We start from the raw sequence: 16557 nt of genomic DNA on the forward strand, positions 1-16557 counted from the left end.
GGAAAGTTTGGTGGAAATCCTTTTAATATTAATAAAGTTATAATAGGTCAACATTGCCTCTATGGAGTGGAATTACCGCAATCTAATACGTAAAATGTCAGCACCAGACGTACTCAATGCTAATGCGCTAGGAGCTATGTAGAAATGGAAATATCGTGTGTCCAAGCATTCTAACATAAAAACTGCTTTCGTTTTCCGACCTTTGCTGAATTAATTAAGATATTTCAAAATATACATATACTTTCATATAAATAATTTTTAATAATTTGGTAATGTAATTTATTTTTATGGTAGATCGAATCTAAAGAATTAACCAACAATGGCGGGATCATTTCACTATACCCTTGGAATTAACGAACTAAAAACTAAAAAGACAGAATTTTGGAGGGCGCTGACAGGTGAATTCATTGGTGAGTATCTTAAAGCACATTAAAATATAATAAGACGCATATGTACATTTATTCATGACCAAACCTCCAACTATGATGTCATTTGCATTATTTTATTGCTTTTTCCGCTGCTCTCTAATTTGTTTGTACATCGTGTTAACCCCGATAAGAAGAAGCGAATGAATATATCAACAAATTCATTTCTATCAACGAAAATGTTTCATTAATGTCTTCTTCATTTTTTGTTCTCGCTCATAGGAACCTTCTTGCTGAACTTCTTTGGATGTGCAGCATGTACGCAAGCTCCAAATACGACGTACATCGCCTTAGCGTTTGGCTTGGCCGTTTTCATGGCGATAATGGTACTTTAAGCTGCTTGTAAAAGTCTCTAATTTATGTTATAGTTTCTACATTATGACGCTAATTTATAATCCATTGTATCAGAAGGGAAGCGATTGAAAGGAAATATTTTGATTGTTCCAGCCAAATATGGTACCATGTCATATGTTGGTTTCGTAATTTTCCGGCATGGCCAGAAGATCGTCACCAAAATCCAGTTCTATTCTTAGAACAATGATTAATTTATTAAAGAATTACACTTTCAAATTATCTTCAGCACATAATGGTTTAATATGATTTTATTACAGGTTGTAGGTCATGCTAGTGGAGGTCACGTCAACCCCGCAGTTACAATTGGGTTGCTGGTTGCAGGCAAGATAAGCATTGTGCGGGCTCTGTGCTATATAGTCGTGCAATGCGCTGGGGCTATCGCCGGAACAGCAGCAATCAAGGTAGGTCTGATAACATTGAGGGGGTCTGCTATAATGCATGGATAATGTGCTTCTCACTTTGAATTCAAATCAGTTTAGGTTAGGGTTCGCTTTTCGCCTCAATGGATTTGCTTTGACACTATACTTCTATATGGTATCAGAGATTTGGCTTAGTATAAGATAAATTTCAGAGGATCAATGGAAAACACTACAGCGGGCGCGTGTGGGATTCACACCCACTAAAAACCACCCGCGGTCTTTCCAGCCCCAGCCCTGCGGGACCACCATTGAGGTATTACTTCGCGGGATAGGTTTGCTCTTAGGCACTCATCCATCTCCTATTTGCAGCTTTCCTCCTTCTTTGTTCCTTCAGTAACTCCTCCTGCATTTCGATGATTGCGGAGCCAACCAAGCCACACCCTAATATTGGCAATGAGCCTGTGCGTCCACCGACCTTTCGTAGACTCGTCCCATCTGCGTTGCCAGAGATCAAGCGACTCTGACCTTACTGCATTTCTACGCTGTGCATGCCCCTCCATACGTCTTGCATTGTACAGGACACTCATTTCTTTGGCCAGAATGTCTACCGGGATCATGCCTGCCACCACCAATACTGCCTCATCTGATGTGGTTCTAAAAGCACTGCAAACCCTCAAAGCCATCCGCCGGTAAACCGAGTTCACCTGCTTCCGTCTCTGAGACTTTGCAAGTGCCTCTGCCCACACAGACGACGAGTAGAGCAGGATGGAGCGCACCACTCCGGCTAGCACCAACCTCCGACAATGTTTCGGTCCATCAATATTTGGCAACATTTTGCAAGTGCCGTGGTGGCACTGGCTGCCTTTTGGCATGCATACTCTAGGTGTTCCCTTAAACTCAATTTTGTGTCAATTATTACCTCCAGGTATTTGATAGCCGGCTTTGATACGACCGTATGTCCACCGACCTCAACTTTTACAGTGTTATTTTTCCTGCGGTTCGTTATTAAGACCGCTTCCGTTTTCGCGTCCGCCAAGGTCAGCCCGGCCTTTTTTAGCCAGGATTTTACCGCTCACTGTTTCCGTTGCGTAAAGCTCCACATCTTCTGGGTGTTTTGCTGCAACAACCACAGCTAGGTCATCAGCAAAGCCGACAATCGTAGTCCCCGCTGGGACGGGAAGAGCAAGCACCCCATTTAACATGATATTCCACAACAGGGGACCAAGTACCGATCCCTGTAGTACCCCGGCTGTAACAATGTACTCTTTGGGGCCCTCATCCGTTCCGTACCAGAGAGTCGTCTCTGAGAGGTAGTTTTCCACCAAATTCGCTAAGTATCCGGGGACACCTATGTCAGCCAACGCCCGTTTAATTCTATTCCAGTTGGCCGAGTTGAATGCGTTTTTGACATCTAACGCCACCACGTCACAGCAGCCGCCAGAAATCAGTGCACCTTTTGCCAGGTTTACCACCACGCCAATTGCGTCCACCGTAGAGTGGGCGCGTCGGAAACCAAACTGGGGAACTATTTGTTCCCTTCATCAACAAGTTCTAACTTAAGTGGTTTCCGAAATATCGGTATTTGCAAGGGTAAATATCCACACCAACGAAAAAGAAACAACAAGTTTTTATTACTTCAATTAATGAATCGTTGGAAACACCGCATAATTTCATTCAGACTACCACATATTTCCCGCAGCTCCTCCACAGTTACAGGCGGTATTATGCCGTCATTTAGTTGGACAAAAATCTGCCTACCCCTATTTCCGTGGTGAGGGAACAGAGTGGTAACAATCTGTTTCAGGAGGCGCGGACGGTCACCTGGGGTGATTTCCGCAGCCTTTTCATCACCACTCTGTAAGCCTCGCCCCAAGGGTTTATTGTCGGCATGGTCGCACAGCTGTTTGAAGCAGTTCTTTTTGCTCCTCCGAATGGCTTCCTTTAGGCGGCCACGCAGTTGCTTGTGTGCCTCCTCTCGACCGTCGCCACCGAGTTTTCACCTGAGCCTCTGGCAAAGCCTCCTTGCCCGAAAACATGTGGCTCGCAAACTTGCGATTTCGTTGTTCCACCAGTAGTTGGGTTGCCTACTGGGGAGCAATCGCCTTCTGGGCATAGTAGCATCGCATGCTTCCTTCACCCATCGAGTGATCTGGGTGGCTTTCTTTCCAGCCGTACCATTCAGGGATATGTCGGATTTGAGCACCGCGGAAAACGTGTCCCCCTCGAAAGCTTTCACTGTCCAGCAAAGCATACCACCCGGCATTCTGCGAAAACTCTTTTTCGAGCTCGATCCGCCCTTGATCTCTATGCAGATTGCCTGGTGGTCGCTGTGAGTATAGTCCTCACTGACATGCCAAGCGATTCTACTGGCTAAAGTGGCATTCACGTATGTCAGGTCCACTATAGACGCCAGGCCCCTTCCCCGGAAAGTGTACGAAGACCCAACATTCGCGAGTACCACGTCCAGCTCCGTGAATGCTTCGAGGAGAACACGTTCCCTGACATTAGTTATCCGGCTGCCCCATTCAAGAGCCCACGCATTGAAATCGCCTCCTATTATGATCGGCCAACGTCCTCTTGCATCCAAAACAAGAGCGGCAAGACTCTGCTCATACTCGACGAGTGTAGCGCTGGGTGGAGCATAGCAGCTGTAGATGTGAATGCCCTTCACCTTCACTCTGATGAAGTCCTCCGGGTGCTCCATTATTTCCTGGAAGGCTTGTTCTCCACAAATCCACAGCGCTGCTTGGCCTGTTTGGTCTTTGACCCAAACGCTACCACCGCGGTTTCGGCATGTTCACTGTTGTTTGCGCGAGTAGATCCTGCGCCGCCTCGCAGTGGTTGAGGTTGATTTGTATCAACCTCATCTGCGATTTGTGCTAAAGGCTCTCCTGTATTCCGGGCACTTGCTGCTGCCCGCAATGTGCCGATGGTCCACACCCTCCTTTCCTTTGCACCGTGGACAATTTGGGTCAGCTCCGCAGTCCTTGCTGATATAGCCTTCCACTCCGCATCTCCTGCATTGCTTTGACCTGTCATTTGGACTAGTGCATGCCTTCGCAATGTGACCAAAGCCAAGGCATCTAAAGCACCGTTTTAACGCCACCTGTTCCCTAAGGCGACACATAACCCAGCCTATTCTCACTCTCCCTGCTGCTAACAGTTTGAGTGCGTTCTCCACTGGTAGGCTGATGATGGCGGTTTGTGTTCCCCCATAGGCTTTCCTTAGCGTTTTCACCACTGACTCTTGTAGTCCGGCAAGATCGAACTGTTTCTCCAACGCTTCGCGAACCTCCTCCTTCGTCGTGATTTCATCTATATCTTTGCAGATTATAGTGATCTCCGGCCTGCTAGCTCTTATGTCGGCTTCCTGCCCTAAAGTCTTCCCGATTTGGCTTAAGAATTTGTCCGCGGTTACATCCTTGGATTTCTTAAGTTCCAACGTAAGATCTCCCTTCTGGGACCGTCTAATGCGGCTGACGTTATCTCCCAAATTGGTGAGTTCGGGGTCTGCCTTCACTTTCCTGAGAATGTCGGCGTATGACCCTTCGCCCCGTTTGGAAATGAAAATCACCTCCGGTCTAATCTTCCTCCGATAATTTTTTTTCCGCGGTTCTACCTTCCACCAAGCTTCCGCATCCGATTTGAAGGTTCGATCCCCTTTGTCGACGTAGCCACTGCAGACTGCAGACTGAAGGTATAGGTTTCCCACTGGGGGTAGCGATCGTGGGGACTTGTGCCCGTGTGGGAGGGGATCTGCGAAAAATCGAGCTCCTTCTGAACGGGTCCATCACTGGTGCCAGTTCAAGTTCCTCCCGTACGCTTGTAACATTAGATGCCACAGTAGCCAAGGTTCCCACTACTGAGGCACTGCGGTCGTTGGATATCGACGGCCGGGAGCCCGCTTGCTCACTCCATAAAACCGCCGGTACTGGGTTTCCGAAGCCCTGCACCGTAACTTCATTCTTCTTCTGCTCCTCCATGTTTGGTTTTAGTTCTGTGTATCCTTCCCATGGCCAATTTTTATCCACGGGTGGGCGTTTACTTCCCACCTACCCGACCTGCGCATAAACATGCCCATACACGCACATTTCCGGATGCATGCATGTGCATGCCATGACACATTCGCCGAGCATTCCCTTATCCGCACGAAGGGATGTGCCTGATGGGTGATTTGGTAACTCCACACAGGGGTGGAGGGGTGATATAAGAACGCGAAAGATACAGATACTGGAGTGGGATGCTATGCTTCACGTCAATCTGATCAAGAACATTTCAGATTTAAGAAAAGAAAAATTTATCAATAAAAAATAGAAGATCTTCTGACTAAAACTATTAAAAGAAAAAGTTTCCGGTTTAACTATAGATTTATTGTGTTTTTTTTTTTAAATGTAGACACGTGTTTCGGGCACAACATGTGTCCTTTTTCAGTGCTGGTTTTGTACTTCTGATTTTGCTAGTAATATTGTGATTTGAACCAAATTTGCCATTTTCTCACGATCTCTCTTGTAATTCTGCATTGTCACAATTTTTTTTAGATTTAAATAATTCGAAATTCAAACACCATCAAATAATTATAAGACTAGTAACAATTTGGGTTATTAATAACCGACAGCTTTACCGTTTTTATCGATAAATTTAACGAATCTGTTGTATTCGGTATTAAATAATTAATTTAGATTTGAAATTAACTGAGAAGGATTTTAAACCATTGGCGTAAATTAGGACCACGAAAATCTGATATATTTAGAGTTTGTCTTGCATGACATCACTTACAAGTCATTCAACCCCGATCACTTTCACTTTGATTAGAGTGGTCCTCAGACGTGGCGGTGAGGAAAACGGAGCGGAAACCCTGTCGGCCAAACCAAAATCAAGTGGCCGAGGAGAACCTCCATAGTGGTGGCACCGGGAGACGCTGTACTCACTTTGGTTTGCCGGCCGTGATGCAATAGGCGAATGTTTCAAAGGCCTAATTAGGGCGATCAGACCCGAGTCTGCACGGGGACTTATCAGAAGTGGCAAATTGGTCACGAAACCTTACCAGGGGTATACTTGTACCATGGGAACCGGGATAGCTCCTGGACTCTCATACTTCGGGTGAACTCTCGTTGTATGTGCTTAAAGCTCGGTTATTTGCGGTAGGCCCCCTAGTGGGAGTGTCATGGGGGTTGTGGTTATGGTCAAGCGAGAAGAGGCCTTCGGGCCTCGGCGTGGTTTTGCGTTTCAACGCGGGTGCCGTACTCCTTAGTTCGGTAGAGATTTAGGTATGTCTTGCATCCACCAGTATGAATGCTAAGCCATGCATTTGGTATAGACTGGTACCGTTGTTGCTTGTCTCAGCGGGGCTCTGATTGTGGTCATAAAATCAATCCGTGTCTGAAGAGGACCGTAGGATTAAGTCTTCACGACAGGTACTTGCGTTAAACACTCAAGGGCTTAACTTTGATTAGAGTGGGAGAGCGAGCCACCCAACTTAGATGTTTTACATTTTTTGTCGATAACTACCCATTTGTAACTTTTGAAGTTTAGATTTTGAAGGTGTCCTACTGAAACGTAAAATGGGACGAAATAAAAAAGATGTTCTCTGAGCACATTGGTCAAATCGGAATGGTTTATCTGGCTAAGGAGTGAAAAGGCGACCCAATAAATTTTCTTTACCCAAATTATATTCTCTAAAGATTAACAAATTTGTCCGTATATTGCACCACTTTCTCGAATATCCATTTGATCGATCTAGATTAGTTTAATTTTTAGTTAGTTTTTTGGATAGAAAATACACACTCACCCCATAACTATTCGTACTAGATATAAAATATTGTGTATTTGGCGATTTGTTGTGTATTTTGCCGATTTGTTAACCACTGTGTGGACTTTATTATTAAAGTTTATTTAATTGAAAAAATATCATCATCATCAATGGCACAACAACCAGTCGCCGGTCTAGGCCTAATTTAGTAAGTATCTCTATTCCGGTATTGCTCATCTGAAGCAGGTGTAATGGTAAGAGTGGGAATAGGAGATCAGGTCGATCATCCTGAGTGGCCGATAACGACCTAGAGGGCAGAGCTATCCCAAAAATCTAAACAAATTGGCTAAATTGACCGTGAAGGTCCGCCCACAAAGATTGAAGCTCCATCAAAGTGCTCGGTCGACACGTTCTTGCACGCCTCTGTGCTAGCCAGGCTCGGGAATGTGGGGGGGTCCTTTGAGTGCTTTGATCCCTCACGCTTCACTACTACAAAATAACGTGTCTATTCCGATGCGTGGGTCCGCACCGGATTCTAAAATAGACGTTAATTAGGATTTCGTGACGGCCTATCGAATGATAAACAGGACGCGAACTAAAATTGGAAATTAGAAAAGAAAAAAAAACGGCTCGACTGCGCGCGTGGAGCCGTAAGTCTCCGGACCCGAGTGCCGCGATCAAGGAGGGGAAGATCCACGACGGATCACCGTCTCAATTATTGTCACTTCCGCCTCAGATCTTGTATGAGGCGCGGCCTCTGAGGTTCCCGCCCTTCCTCGACATCCCCCGGCCAGTTATTCATTTTGAGGATGTCCCTTATAGAGATTCCGCGGGAGAAAGGAGGATACGAAAGGGAGGAAGTCCTCAAACTACGATTAGACTACTCACGCATCATTATTCATTGTTCCAGCAACTTTCATACATTAATTATAACAAAAAAAAAATGAAAATAAAAATAAACAATAGATAAAATTCAAAGAAGGAAAATAATAACAAAAAAATAAAAATAAAAAAAAATAAAAAAAGAAAATAAAAACAATGACTCACCCAGGTCGTCACTCCGAGCTCGGATTGGCGTGTAGTTTGGCTTGACTCATTTTACTCCGTAAATATTTAAGTGCTCAATATAATAATTGCTTAATTAATTTCTTTATTATTTGTCGATATTCTTAAATTTATTTATTCAGAATGCAAAATGCATTCAATCCAATTTATATGGTAACGCCCTTTTTTCCTCGAACAGCGACAGCATCCGATCCTACTACTCCAACGATATTGCAACGAAATGAAAGTGAACGAGTCAAATGAACATTGTTTGTGATGTTATGCAACCAAAATAAATCAGATAAACAGAAAACTCGCCGCTTGGCGACACGTAAAGTGTATCAACAAAACGTTGCCGATGCTTAGCAGTCCTCCACAAAGGAAACTTCTCCAAAATCCTTTTCCACTGCGCCGCTTCACGGCTGGTCCCGTTGCTAATCCAACCTTGCCTTCTTCCTCAATCGAAACTTCTCCAAAATCCCTTTCCACTGCGTCACTTCACGGCTGTTCCCGGTGCTCATCCAACCTTCCACTCCCAAAAGCAAAACCAAAACTATCGGATGACCAAAAAGCCATCCCAACCTTATAAATTTTTTTCCATCTGTGTGCAGAAAACTTCCACACAGTGTTTTTCCATGAAGAGACAACAATCGAGTTGCTCCCCGTCGTAGAGTATTAAAAAAAAACATTCAAAAAGGGATCGCGAGAATTCAATCTTCCTCGTCTGAAGTCAGAGAACAAAGTGAAGATGAATCATTGAGGACGGAACGGCACAGCATTTAGCGGACTACCTCCGTGTTCCATCAAGAACTCATCTCACCCGTCACTTCATCCCTACGAAGAAGAAAGAATATTTAATTTTCTTCAAATCTGAAACGAAGAGATAGCCGTTTCACATAAAGGTAGGGAAGGACACTCCTCAGAAGCTCGGACGGCAATACCTTTCAGCTTATAGCCGCAAAGGCCCGTAGATCCAGAGGCTCCTGGAAGGCAACCACCTACGAGACGTTATATCTCAAGACAAACACAACAAACTACTAGCTCTTATGGTATACTACCAAGGATAGGACAGGAAACTCTACGTTACAAGGTGGGAAAGGAAATTGAGGCTTAGGAACACTTGCTTCCGGGGAAAAAGGCGTGAAACCTAAAACTAGAAATCTGAAGACAAGTGTACGTGGAGCCTAGCGGGGAACAATATTGAGAATCTATTGATTCTCTATCCGACACCACCAAACAAAGTTGTGAGCCGGAATCGGCTATCTTCCACTTGATTCAGAAAACCTGCAAATAATAAATTAGGCCTGAATCCAGGAAATGTTGGGCCCCACGTTGGGTGCCATTTGTAATGATAGGAGTGGGGAATAGGAGATCAGGTCGATCATCCTGAGTGGCCGATAACGACCTAGAGGGCAGAGCTATCCCAAAAGTCTAAACAAATTGGCTAAATTGACAGTGAAGGTCCGCCCACAAAGATTGAAACGTGAGGAATCAAAGCGCTCAAAGGATCCCCCACATTCCCGAGCCTGGCTAGCAAAGAGGCGTGCAAGAACGTGTCGACCGAGCACTTTAATGGAGCTTCAATCTTTGCGGGCGGACCTTCACGGTCAATTTGTTTAGATTTTTGGGATAGCTCTGCCCTCTAGGTGGTTATCGGCCACTCAGGATGATCGACCTGATCTCCTATTCCCCACTCCTATCATTACACAGGGTCTGCCACTTCTTCGTTTCCTATCATAGATATGGGTAGTGATATCGCTAACATATATCAATGATAAAATACTTGAAGTCGAATTGACGATGTTGTGCATGACGGAAAACCACTTAACGCTCAAGGAGACATATTTCAAAAGGGACACTCGGGATCGCTATATGAAATCTACATTTGCCGCTATTACGATGTCCAGCTCCGTGAAGGTTTTAAGCAAGATTTGGCCTCTTGTGTTCGTCACTCAACTTCCCCAGTCTCAGGCCCACTCGTTAAAATCGCGGTAATGATTTTGGGGCTGTGGTCTCTAGCGGCCAACACCAAGTCCTCTAACATCTCCTCATATTGCGTTGCGACTTTTGCCCTTACAAAACTGGCTCCCGGGAATACCATTGCTTTTTGAATGACTTGCCGTCTGCGTGCCCATATCGCCGCGTTTCTAGATGAGTTTTTCACCCACATAGTACTAATGTAATTTTGGTAAAGTAAAGGGTAAATGTGTCATATTCGAAAGGGTTGATAACTATTTGGTTTCAGGGGCCTTCCTGTTTTTCTTTAGTTTTTGTCCCGTTCACAAGTGTGGTCGGCTCATCATGGTCGGTTACGCGATTTATTTCTTTTAAAGACCTGATTTGGATGCAGCCCCGAGGCTTTCAAATCTACATTAAATGAATCAGCCACCGTTGTTTCGACCGATCTTTTGGTCTTTTCCCATTTATTTCGATGTTCAAATCAGTCTTGACAATCGAATTTTTCTTAGCGTGAATTACGTGACCATACCGTCGAAACCTCACCTCTCGCAATTTTTCAACGATCGGCCAACACTCAGAACCATAGAGGGCGACAGGGTGGACTACACTGCGGTAAATTTTAGATTTGAAACATTTGTTGATACGTCGATCCCAAAAAACACCAGTGGTGGAACGCCACTTTGTTCAGGTTGTCCTAATGCGTGAAACAATTTCATAAGCTCTCTATTGGCTGATAGCGTTTACCCGAGATATTTAAATCGCTCGGTTCTGGGCAGGTCACTGCCGCACACAGTGATAACGCTTGCTTCATGGGGATTGGTCGATAAAATTTCTATCTTATTCAGATCTGGAAGTGGCAAGTCATCACTAGTACGTCGCATTCAAAGTGGTCGACGTTACTTACCGGCGTTCATCCTGCCTCTGGAATGTCGGAAGTGTAAACATCGGGACGTTCGTCCAAGCTCTTGGAGCAGGCAGAGTCGTGCTGGAGGGCGATTCAGAGGATGTTAGCGTTGCAGCTGACTCTGTCGGAAACTCGCTGATGAACTTGATAAAGACAGCGTGTAAGGATTCCATACCCCGGAGGGGCCCCAGCCGTGGCAAGCCTTCTATGGACTGGTGGGCGGAAGAAATTGCCGACCTACGCAGGGAGTGTCATAAGCGCCGCTGTTTAGCATAACGTTTACACGCCAACGAGGAAGCATGCGCCGTAAAGGCAGAGTTTGTATCAGCAAAAAAGAAGCTTCGCAGCGCGATAAATGAAAGCGAAGTTCGCGGCTGGCAAAGCCTGGTTAACGAGGCGAGTGAGGGGCCGTGGGGACTTGGCTATAAGCTTTTCACTGGAAAATCGGAGCTCTGCGGCAGCCCTGTATACTAAACACCGACCAGATGGACTGCATTGTACGGACATTATTCTCTAGACATCCTGTATGGGTTGATGTCAATAGCCCGGAAAGTGTCGAGGATTGCCCCCTTTTTCTCAATCAGAGAGCTCGAAGAAGCGGTTCTTACCATTAAAACCAGGAGGCACCAGGTCTTGATGATATCCCGCCAAAAGTGTACAAACTGGTGTTCCGTCAACGACCAGACTTGCTGCTTGGCGTGTTCAACGTCTGCTTCAAGGAGGGCATTTTCCTTCCCGCTGGAAGAAGAGAGACTCGCGCTGATCAGCAAGGGAAAAGAAGACCCGGAGCTGCCGCATTCATAGACATCGAAGGCGCCTTCAATTATATTTCATTCGAATTGATCCGCTGTTAATCAAGTGGATCATTCCCATATTGGTCGGACAGATGTCTATTGAGGCAGGATGTCTTAGGGGTTGCCAACAGGAAGTCTTTTTCACTCATCTCTTATGGCTCCTGGTTATGGACACTTTGCTATTGCTCCTGGAGGACACAAAGGTTTTCGCACAAGCATTTGCGGATGATCTAGCCGTAATAATTATCGACAAGTTTGGGGGCAGAGTATGTGATCGCTTCCAGATCTTATCCAAATCTGAGACCGTGTTGTATGAGGCGATCATTCCATTTTTTAACAAGTTGCTCGAGATCAGCTGTTGAGAGAGAGAGAGAGAGTTGCTAGGAAAACATCATCTGCATAAAGCAGTGAATTTTACTTTTCGGATCGTGGTGGAACAATTTCACGTAGAGCAAACCAGATGGGTTTGTATGGCACACGGTGAGATGCAGAAATACAATGTAAAGAAGGCGATCTTTCTCACGGTGTTTCTCCATGAGTAACCGCGGAGCGTTTATTACGTCAGTAGTTCCACATTTCTTGAAAAACCTCGCACAGTTATTTGAACGACGTCGTGAATACGATTGTCAAGAATACGTTCAACAATTTTGATGCAACCTGGACTACCTTTCTTTTTCCATTTTGAAACGGTCGCCACTTTGGCGATTTCAAAGCAGATACACAACGAGTGAAAATTGAATGATCATGAGACCACGGACATTTAAAAAAATTCCGAAGAATCCTAGAATCAATATTCATGCCTAGAATCAGTATCCGATGTTGGATATTTTTTTTGTGGATATTTCATTTTGCGATTACTTTTTTTTATGTTCTGCATTGGTTATTCCTTTGGTAGTTTAGTCGGTTCGCTTAGATTAGATTCTTCAATTCACAGATTTGGTCTGGTGGACACTCTTACGAACATTGCTATGGGATCCTGGAATGTGTCCTTCACAGTTCTGTTCCACATATTTCTAGTGCGAAATACTCATCGGTCATCCTGGGATAGTGGATTCCAGTGCATGGTATAGTACGCAATAGAGTTGAAGCTTTTTCTCAGTATGTAGTCAATATACTTTCACTTCCGCTTTTCATCAATATATTTACCGGTGACTCACTTGTAGCTGACGTATTTCTCCGTTCGGGTCAGAATATCCCAATGGCATGATGTAGACATGAGTTGACGAAGGCCTGAAACTTTTGAGAAACAGGGTCGTTCACTATAGTAGCATGGGGTTGGGAAATTTTCATTTCCAAATTTTGTTTCGACTGAGAACCTTCTGTTTGCTGGTTTTCTAGTTACCATTAGCCCTTGTTCGCTTACCTCCTTTTCCAAATCAAGAACCATTTGGCCAAAGTCCATGACTAGATGAGAGAGTTAGCAGATATCGTCAGTGTAGTCCAGATGTTTGAAAATAGACGTCATGGTTTGTTGAACTCCTGCACGTTCTCCAGTCAAGACAGCATAAAGGATATGTCGGCACGATTTTTCGTTGGGCTCGTAGCAGAAAAAAAGGGCTATTTCTTCCGAAATATAGTTATGTGAGGTTACAAACAGTATGGCATAGTGGCCTGAATTAGGAAAACTATTTCTATATCGACAGAGAAGGAAAGGTCCGTCCAGACACGGTCTAATATTAAAAACTAATACTAGCTTAAATAGAATGGAAGAAAGAAATTCTGTTATAAACCTCATTTATCTTCAACAAAACGTTAGAGGATAGACCCGCAAAAGCGTAAGAGAAAAGCCACGTATGAATAAAGGTTACACTAAAGGCACGAAGAAAAGAAAGAACTCTTTACAAAAGTGTGCCGCCTATTATTAGAGTCAGAGCTGTTGCCAATGACTCCCTCATCCACGTTTAAGTTGGATTTTGATTATTAATTAATTAATAATAAAAGTGCCAAGTAAGTTCAGATTGAGAATCGTGATGAAGTGCTCCTTTCATATCTTCAGTTGTTCATTACCATGGATAGGAAGTCTACTCTTAATTCCCTCGCAGGATTATCGAAAGACCTGTCGCTATCTGTAAGTTTTTTCGTAATGGTCAACGCTATGCTGAAATATTTTTTGTCACGTCGTAGGCTATGCTGCATTTCACTACTTCTCAGCTCCTTGAGTTCATCGGTCCGCCTAGGCAATCAGATCGTCCATCATGATGATAATGCCATCTTTAGGAAGCACCTCCTGAATTGCGTCTAGTAACCCATAGAATGCATTCTTTTTCCCTGCGGTGCTCCTTAATATGGACCGAAATCTTGGTAGATTTCCCTCTCAGAAATCGGCTTTCTGGTTATGAGAGCGCGACCTGCAATAGCTGTCATTCAGGTGTATTACTGGCAAATTTAGAAGAGTATAAAAGCACAGTGCTGGATAGGAAGAGGAGCTTAGGTGCAGGATACCCAATCAAGTATTTTGAAACTGGTCAAAAATCGTTTTTGATATTTAAAGGTCGTAGCAGTGAACTTACTACACATCCGAGAAGCAACTGACGTCTCACTAATAAGATAATTTTGAAATTTTCATATTCATAGCCCAATAATTTCTTTCCCTTCTTCTCCGCCTCTCACGACAGTTCAATGAGTAAGTTAGTTCAAGGGTGGTTTCTTATTATTCGCTTTTATGGTAGCCTGATGAAATTGACTCGAAGATTGTTTTTCAAACCAAGCACCCTGTCCTCCCAGATGTGACATCTTTAATTTTCCAGCGACTCTATTTTTCGTAAAAGCAGAAATAAATCGTTTAGAAAGATTGGTAAATTGTTCGCCTTTTACACGAATCGTTATTCTTCCTTGGGACCCGTGATACGATTACTACATTTCATTCTTTTTTTGATAAATGAAATTGCTTTATTTTAAGATGTCCCTTTTTAATTTCATAGGCTTTACTGGACGAAATATACCATCACGGACTCGGACATACTGACCTTGCAGAACACATAACTCCTCTGCAAGGTGTAGGGATGGAGTTCTTCTTAGGATTTGTTCTTGTCCTAACTGTGTTTGGCGTATGTGATGAAAACAAACCAGGTAAAACTGCTTTTTTAAAAATATTTCAGATACTTCAATTTATTTAATGTTTCCAGATTCACGGTTCCTAGCACCATTAGCAATTGGTTTAACGGTCACTTTAGGACATTTGGGGGCAATTAGATACACTGGTTCCAGCATGAATCCAGCCAGAACCTTTGGTCCTGCAGTCATTGAGAATAAATGGGAAAATCACTGGGTACGATATTTTAATAAAATTTGAAAACTTTTGCTGTAATTTCAACGGTTGCAGGTCTACTGGGTTGGTCCGATTCTAGGAGGAATTGGCGCTTCACTGTTGTATACTTTGTCTTTGAAAGCACCTAACTCCGAAGATGCCAATGATTCACGAGCTAAATATGCCGGTGTAGCTTTAGATGATCGTGAGGTAACCGTCTTGAGGTTTATAAAATAAGGACATAGACTTGTGGAAGCGTGTAATGTATAAACCATTTATGTCGACTTAAGTTATAAGCAAGGATCTGCCAAGGAGAGGAATCGAACTTATTTTATAAACAAATAGCATTTTATATTTATTTATTATTTTATCGAAAAAACTACAAACTAAGGGACCCCAGCGCGGTTTCACCCCCAAATTCCCCCTTGCGCATAGGCCTTATTGTGCATTTCTTACAGTAACCTAAGATTACAGTGAGAATACGTGCTTCGTTGTAAATAATGACTAATATCTTTTTGTTAAGAATCTTGTATGCCACACGCTAACTGCTTCATTTTGATGCGATATGGTTTATATATTACAACATTTTAGCTTCTCAAGTGGAATAACCAACTGCATTAGTTTAACCCTTGTAGAAACTACTAACTTTCCTATTTATAATATTTTAGATGCGAAAATTCGATGCGTAAAAACGGCTGCGGTTTGTCAACAGACGCCTTTCTGTCCTATGTCGTTCCTTTCTCCACTTCTGAATGAAAACTATGTTTAAGTCGATGTTTAATCAAAACTCTGTACATTAGAAGCGAATCATTTTATTTCAGCCTCGACATACTTATCATTAATATTGAATTAATTCATGTCATGCCATGATTCGATAAACTAAAAGATCTGAAGCAACTTTTATTTGCAAGTAATTTTATGCTAATGACCACCGAGAATCAGATAAAAATGTTAAATATGTATTTTATCCAATAATGTCAACAGAATATCTAAAAGCTGCTTCTCTAGTTTGAAAGAACATTTGATGAAAGCAATCGATATTATTCTGAAAAATCAATAAAAATTCAAAATGAAAATTTTTCTGTCACAGTTTACCTGCTTGAAGTTGATTAATTAACTAATTTTACTAATACGAAACGAATACATCACACAAAGTTGCACTTAAGGTTAAGATGCTCATTTTATGAATTTAACGTTAACGTCCAATCTAGATGTAATGGCTTTTAATGCGGTTTAGTTTTAAGTGTATCCATTTGCCAAATCGTTACGCTCCATGTAAAGTATTTTGTAATGTAACAATAAAATGTATATTTAAAAGAAACGGTCCTGCTTGACTTTGTAAAGAAGATATTGCAGAAAAAAGAGATACTTTTAATTGGCCGGCATTCTTAACAGGAGAGGAAAAGAAGGCGAAATGCGTATTGTAAGCCTTATAGTGTATTAGGATCAAAACCCCGTGGATCCAGGAAGGCTCAGCTACCCTGACATCTCTCCTATCCACCCACCTCTTTTTCATCTTAAAGATACGTTGAATGTGACGTGCTACTCGGTCTTCGCTCAGCAGCATGGCCTCGTTATGGTATCCGGGGGACCCAAGACACCCTTACGTCGAAAGGTCAAGGTGATCGCGCTCTCACCTTCTGCAGAAGAAAAAGGTGTAGCAGGCATCATCCATCAAGTTCTTGCAATGCTGAGCAGCTGGGTTAGGTACCGTGCTTTCGA

General features: G+C 43.3%; 1 protein-coding gene across 2 annotated transcripts in view; it reads left to right on the top strand.

Annotated features, from left to right (window-relative positions):
• Positions 1–16156, top strand: part of LOC119655929 (aquaporin AQPAn.G) — a 45607-nt gene extending 29451 nt beyond the window's left edge. For both annotated transcript variants that reach the window (XM_038062122.1, XM_038062114.1), the window contains 7 exons: positions 295–410; positions 648–751; positions 1037–1180; positions 14510–14657; positions 14714–14856; positions 14911–15045; positions 15504–16156. In XM_038062122.1, coding sequence (XP_037918050.1) covers positions 320–410; positions 648–751; positions 1037–1180; positions 14510–14657; positions 14714–14856; positions 14911–15045; positions 15504–15524 — 786 coding nt within the window. In that variant the 5' untranslated portion in view covers positions 295–319 and the 3' untranslated portion in view covers positions 15525–16156. The remainder of the gene's footprint in view (positions 1–294; positions 411–647; positions 752–1036; positions 1181–14509; positions 14658–14713; positions 14857–14910; positions 15046–15503) is intronic.
• The last annotated feature ends 401 nt before the right edge of the window (positions 16157–16557 follow it).

The sequence above is a fragment of the Hermetia illucens genome, chromosome 1 (genome assembly GCF_905115235.1).
Source record: "Hermetia illucens chromosome 1, iHerIll2.2.curated.20191125, whole genome shotgun sequence".
Lineage (NCBI taxonomy): Eukaryota > Metazoa > Arthropoda > Insecta > Diptera > Stratiomyidae > Hermetia > Hermetia illucens.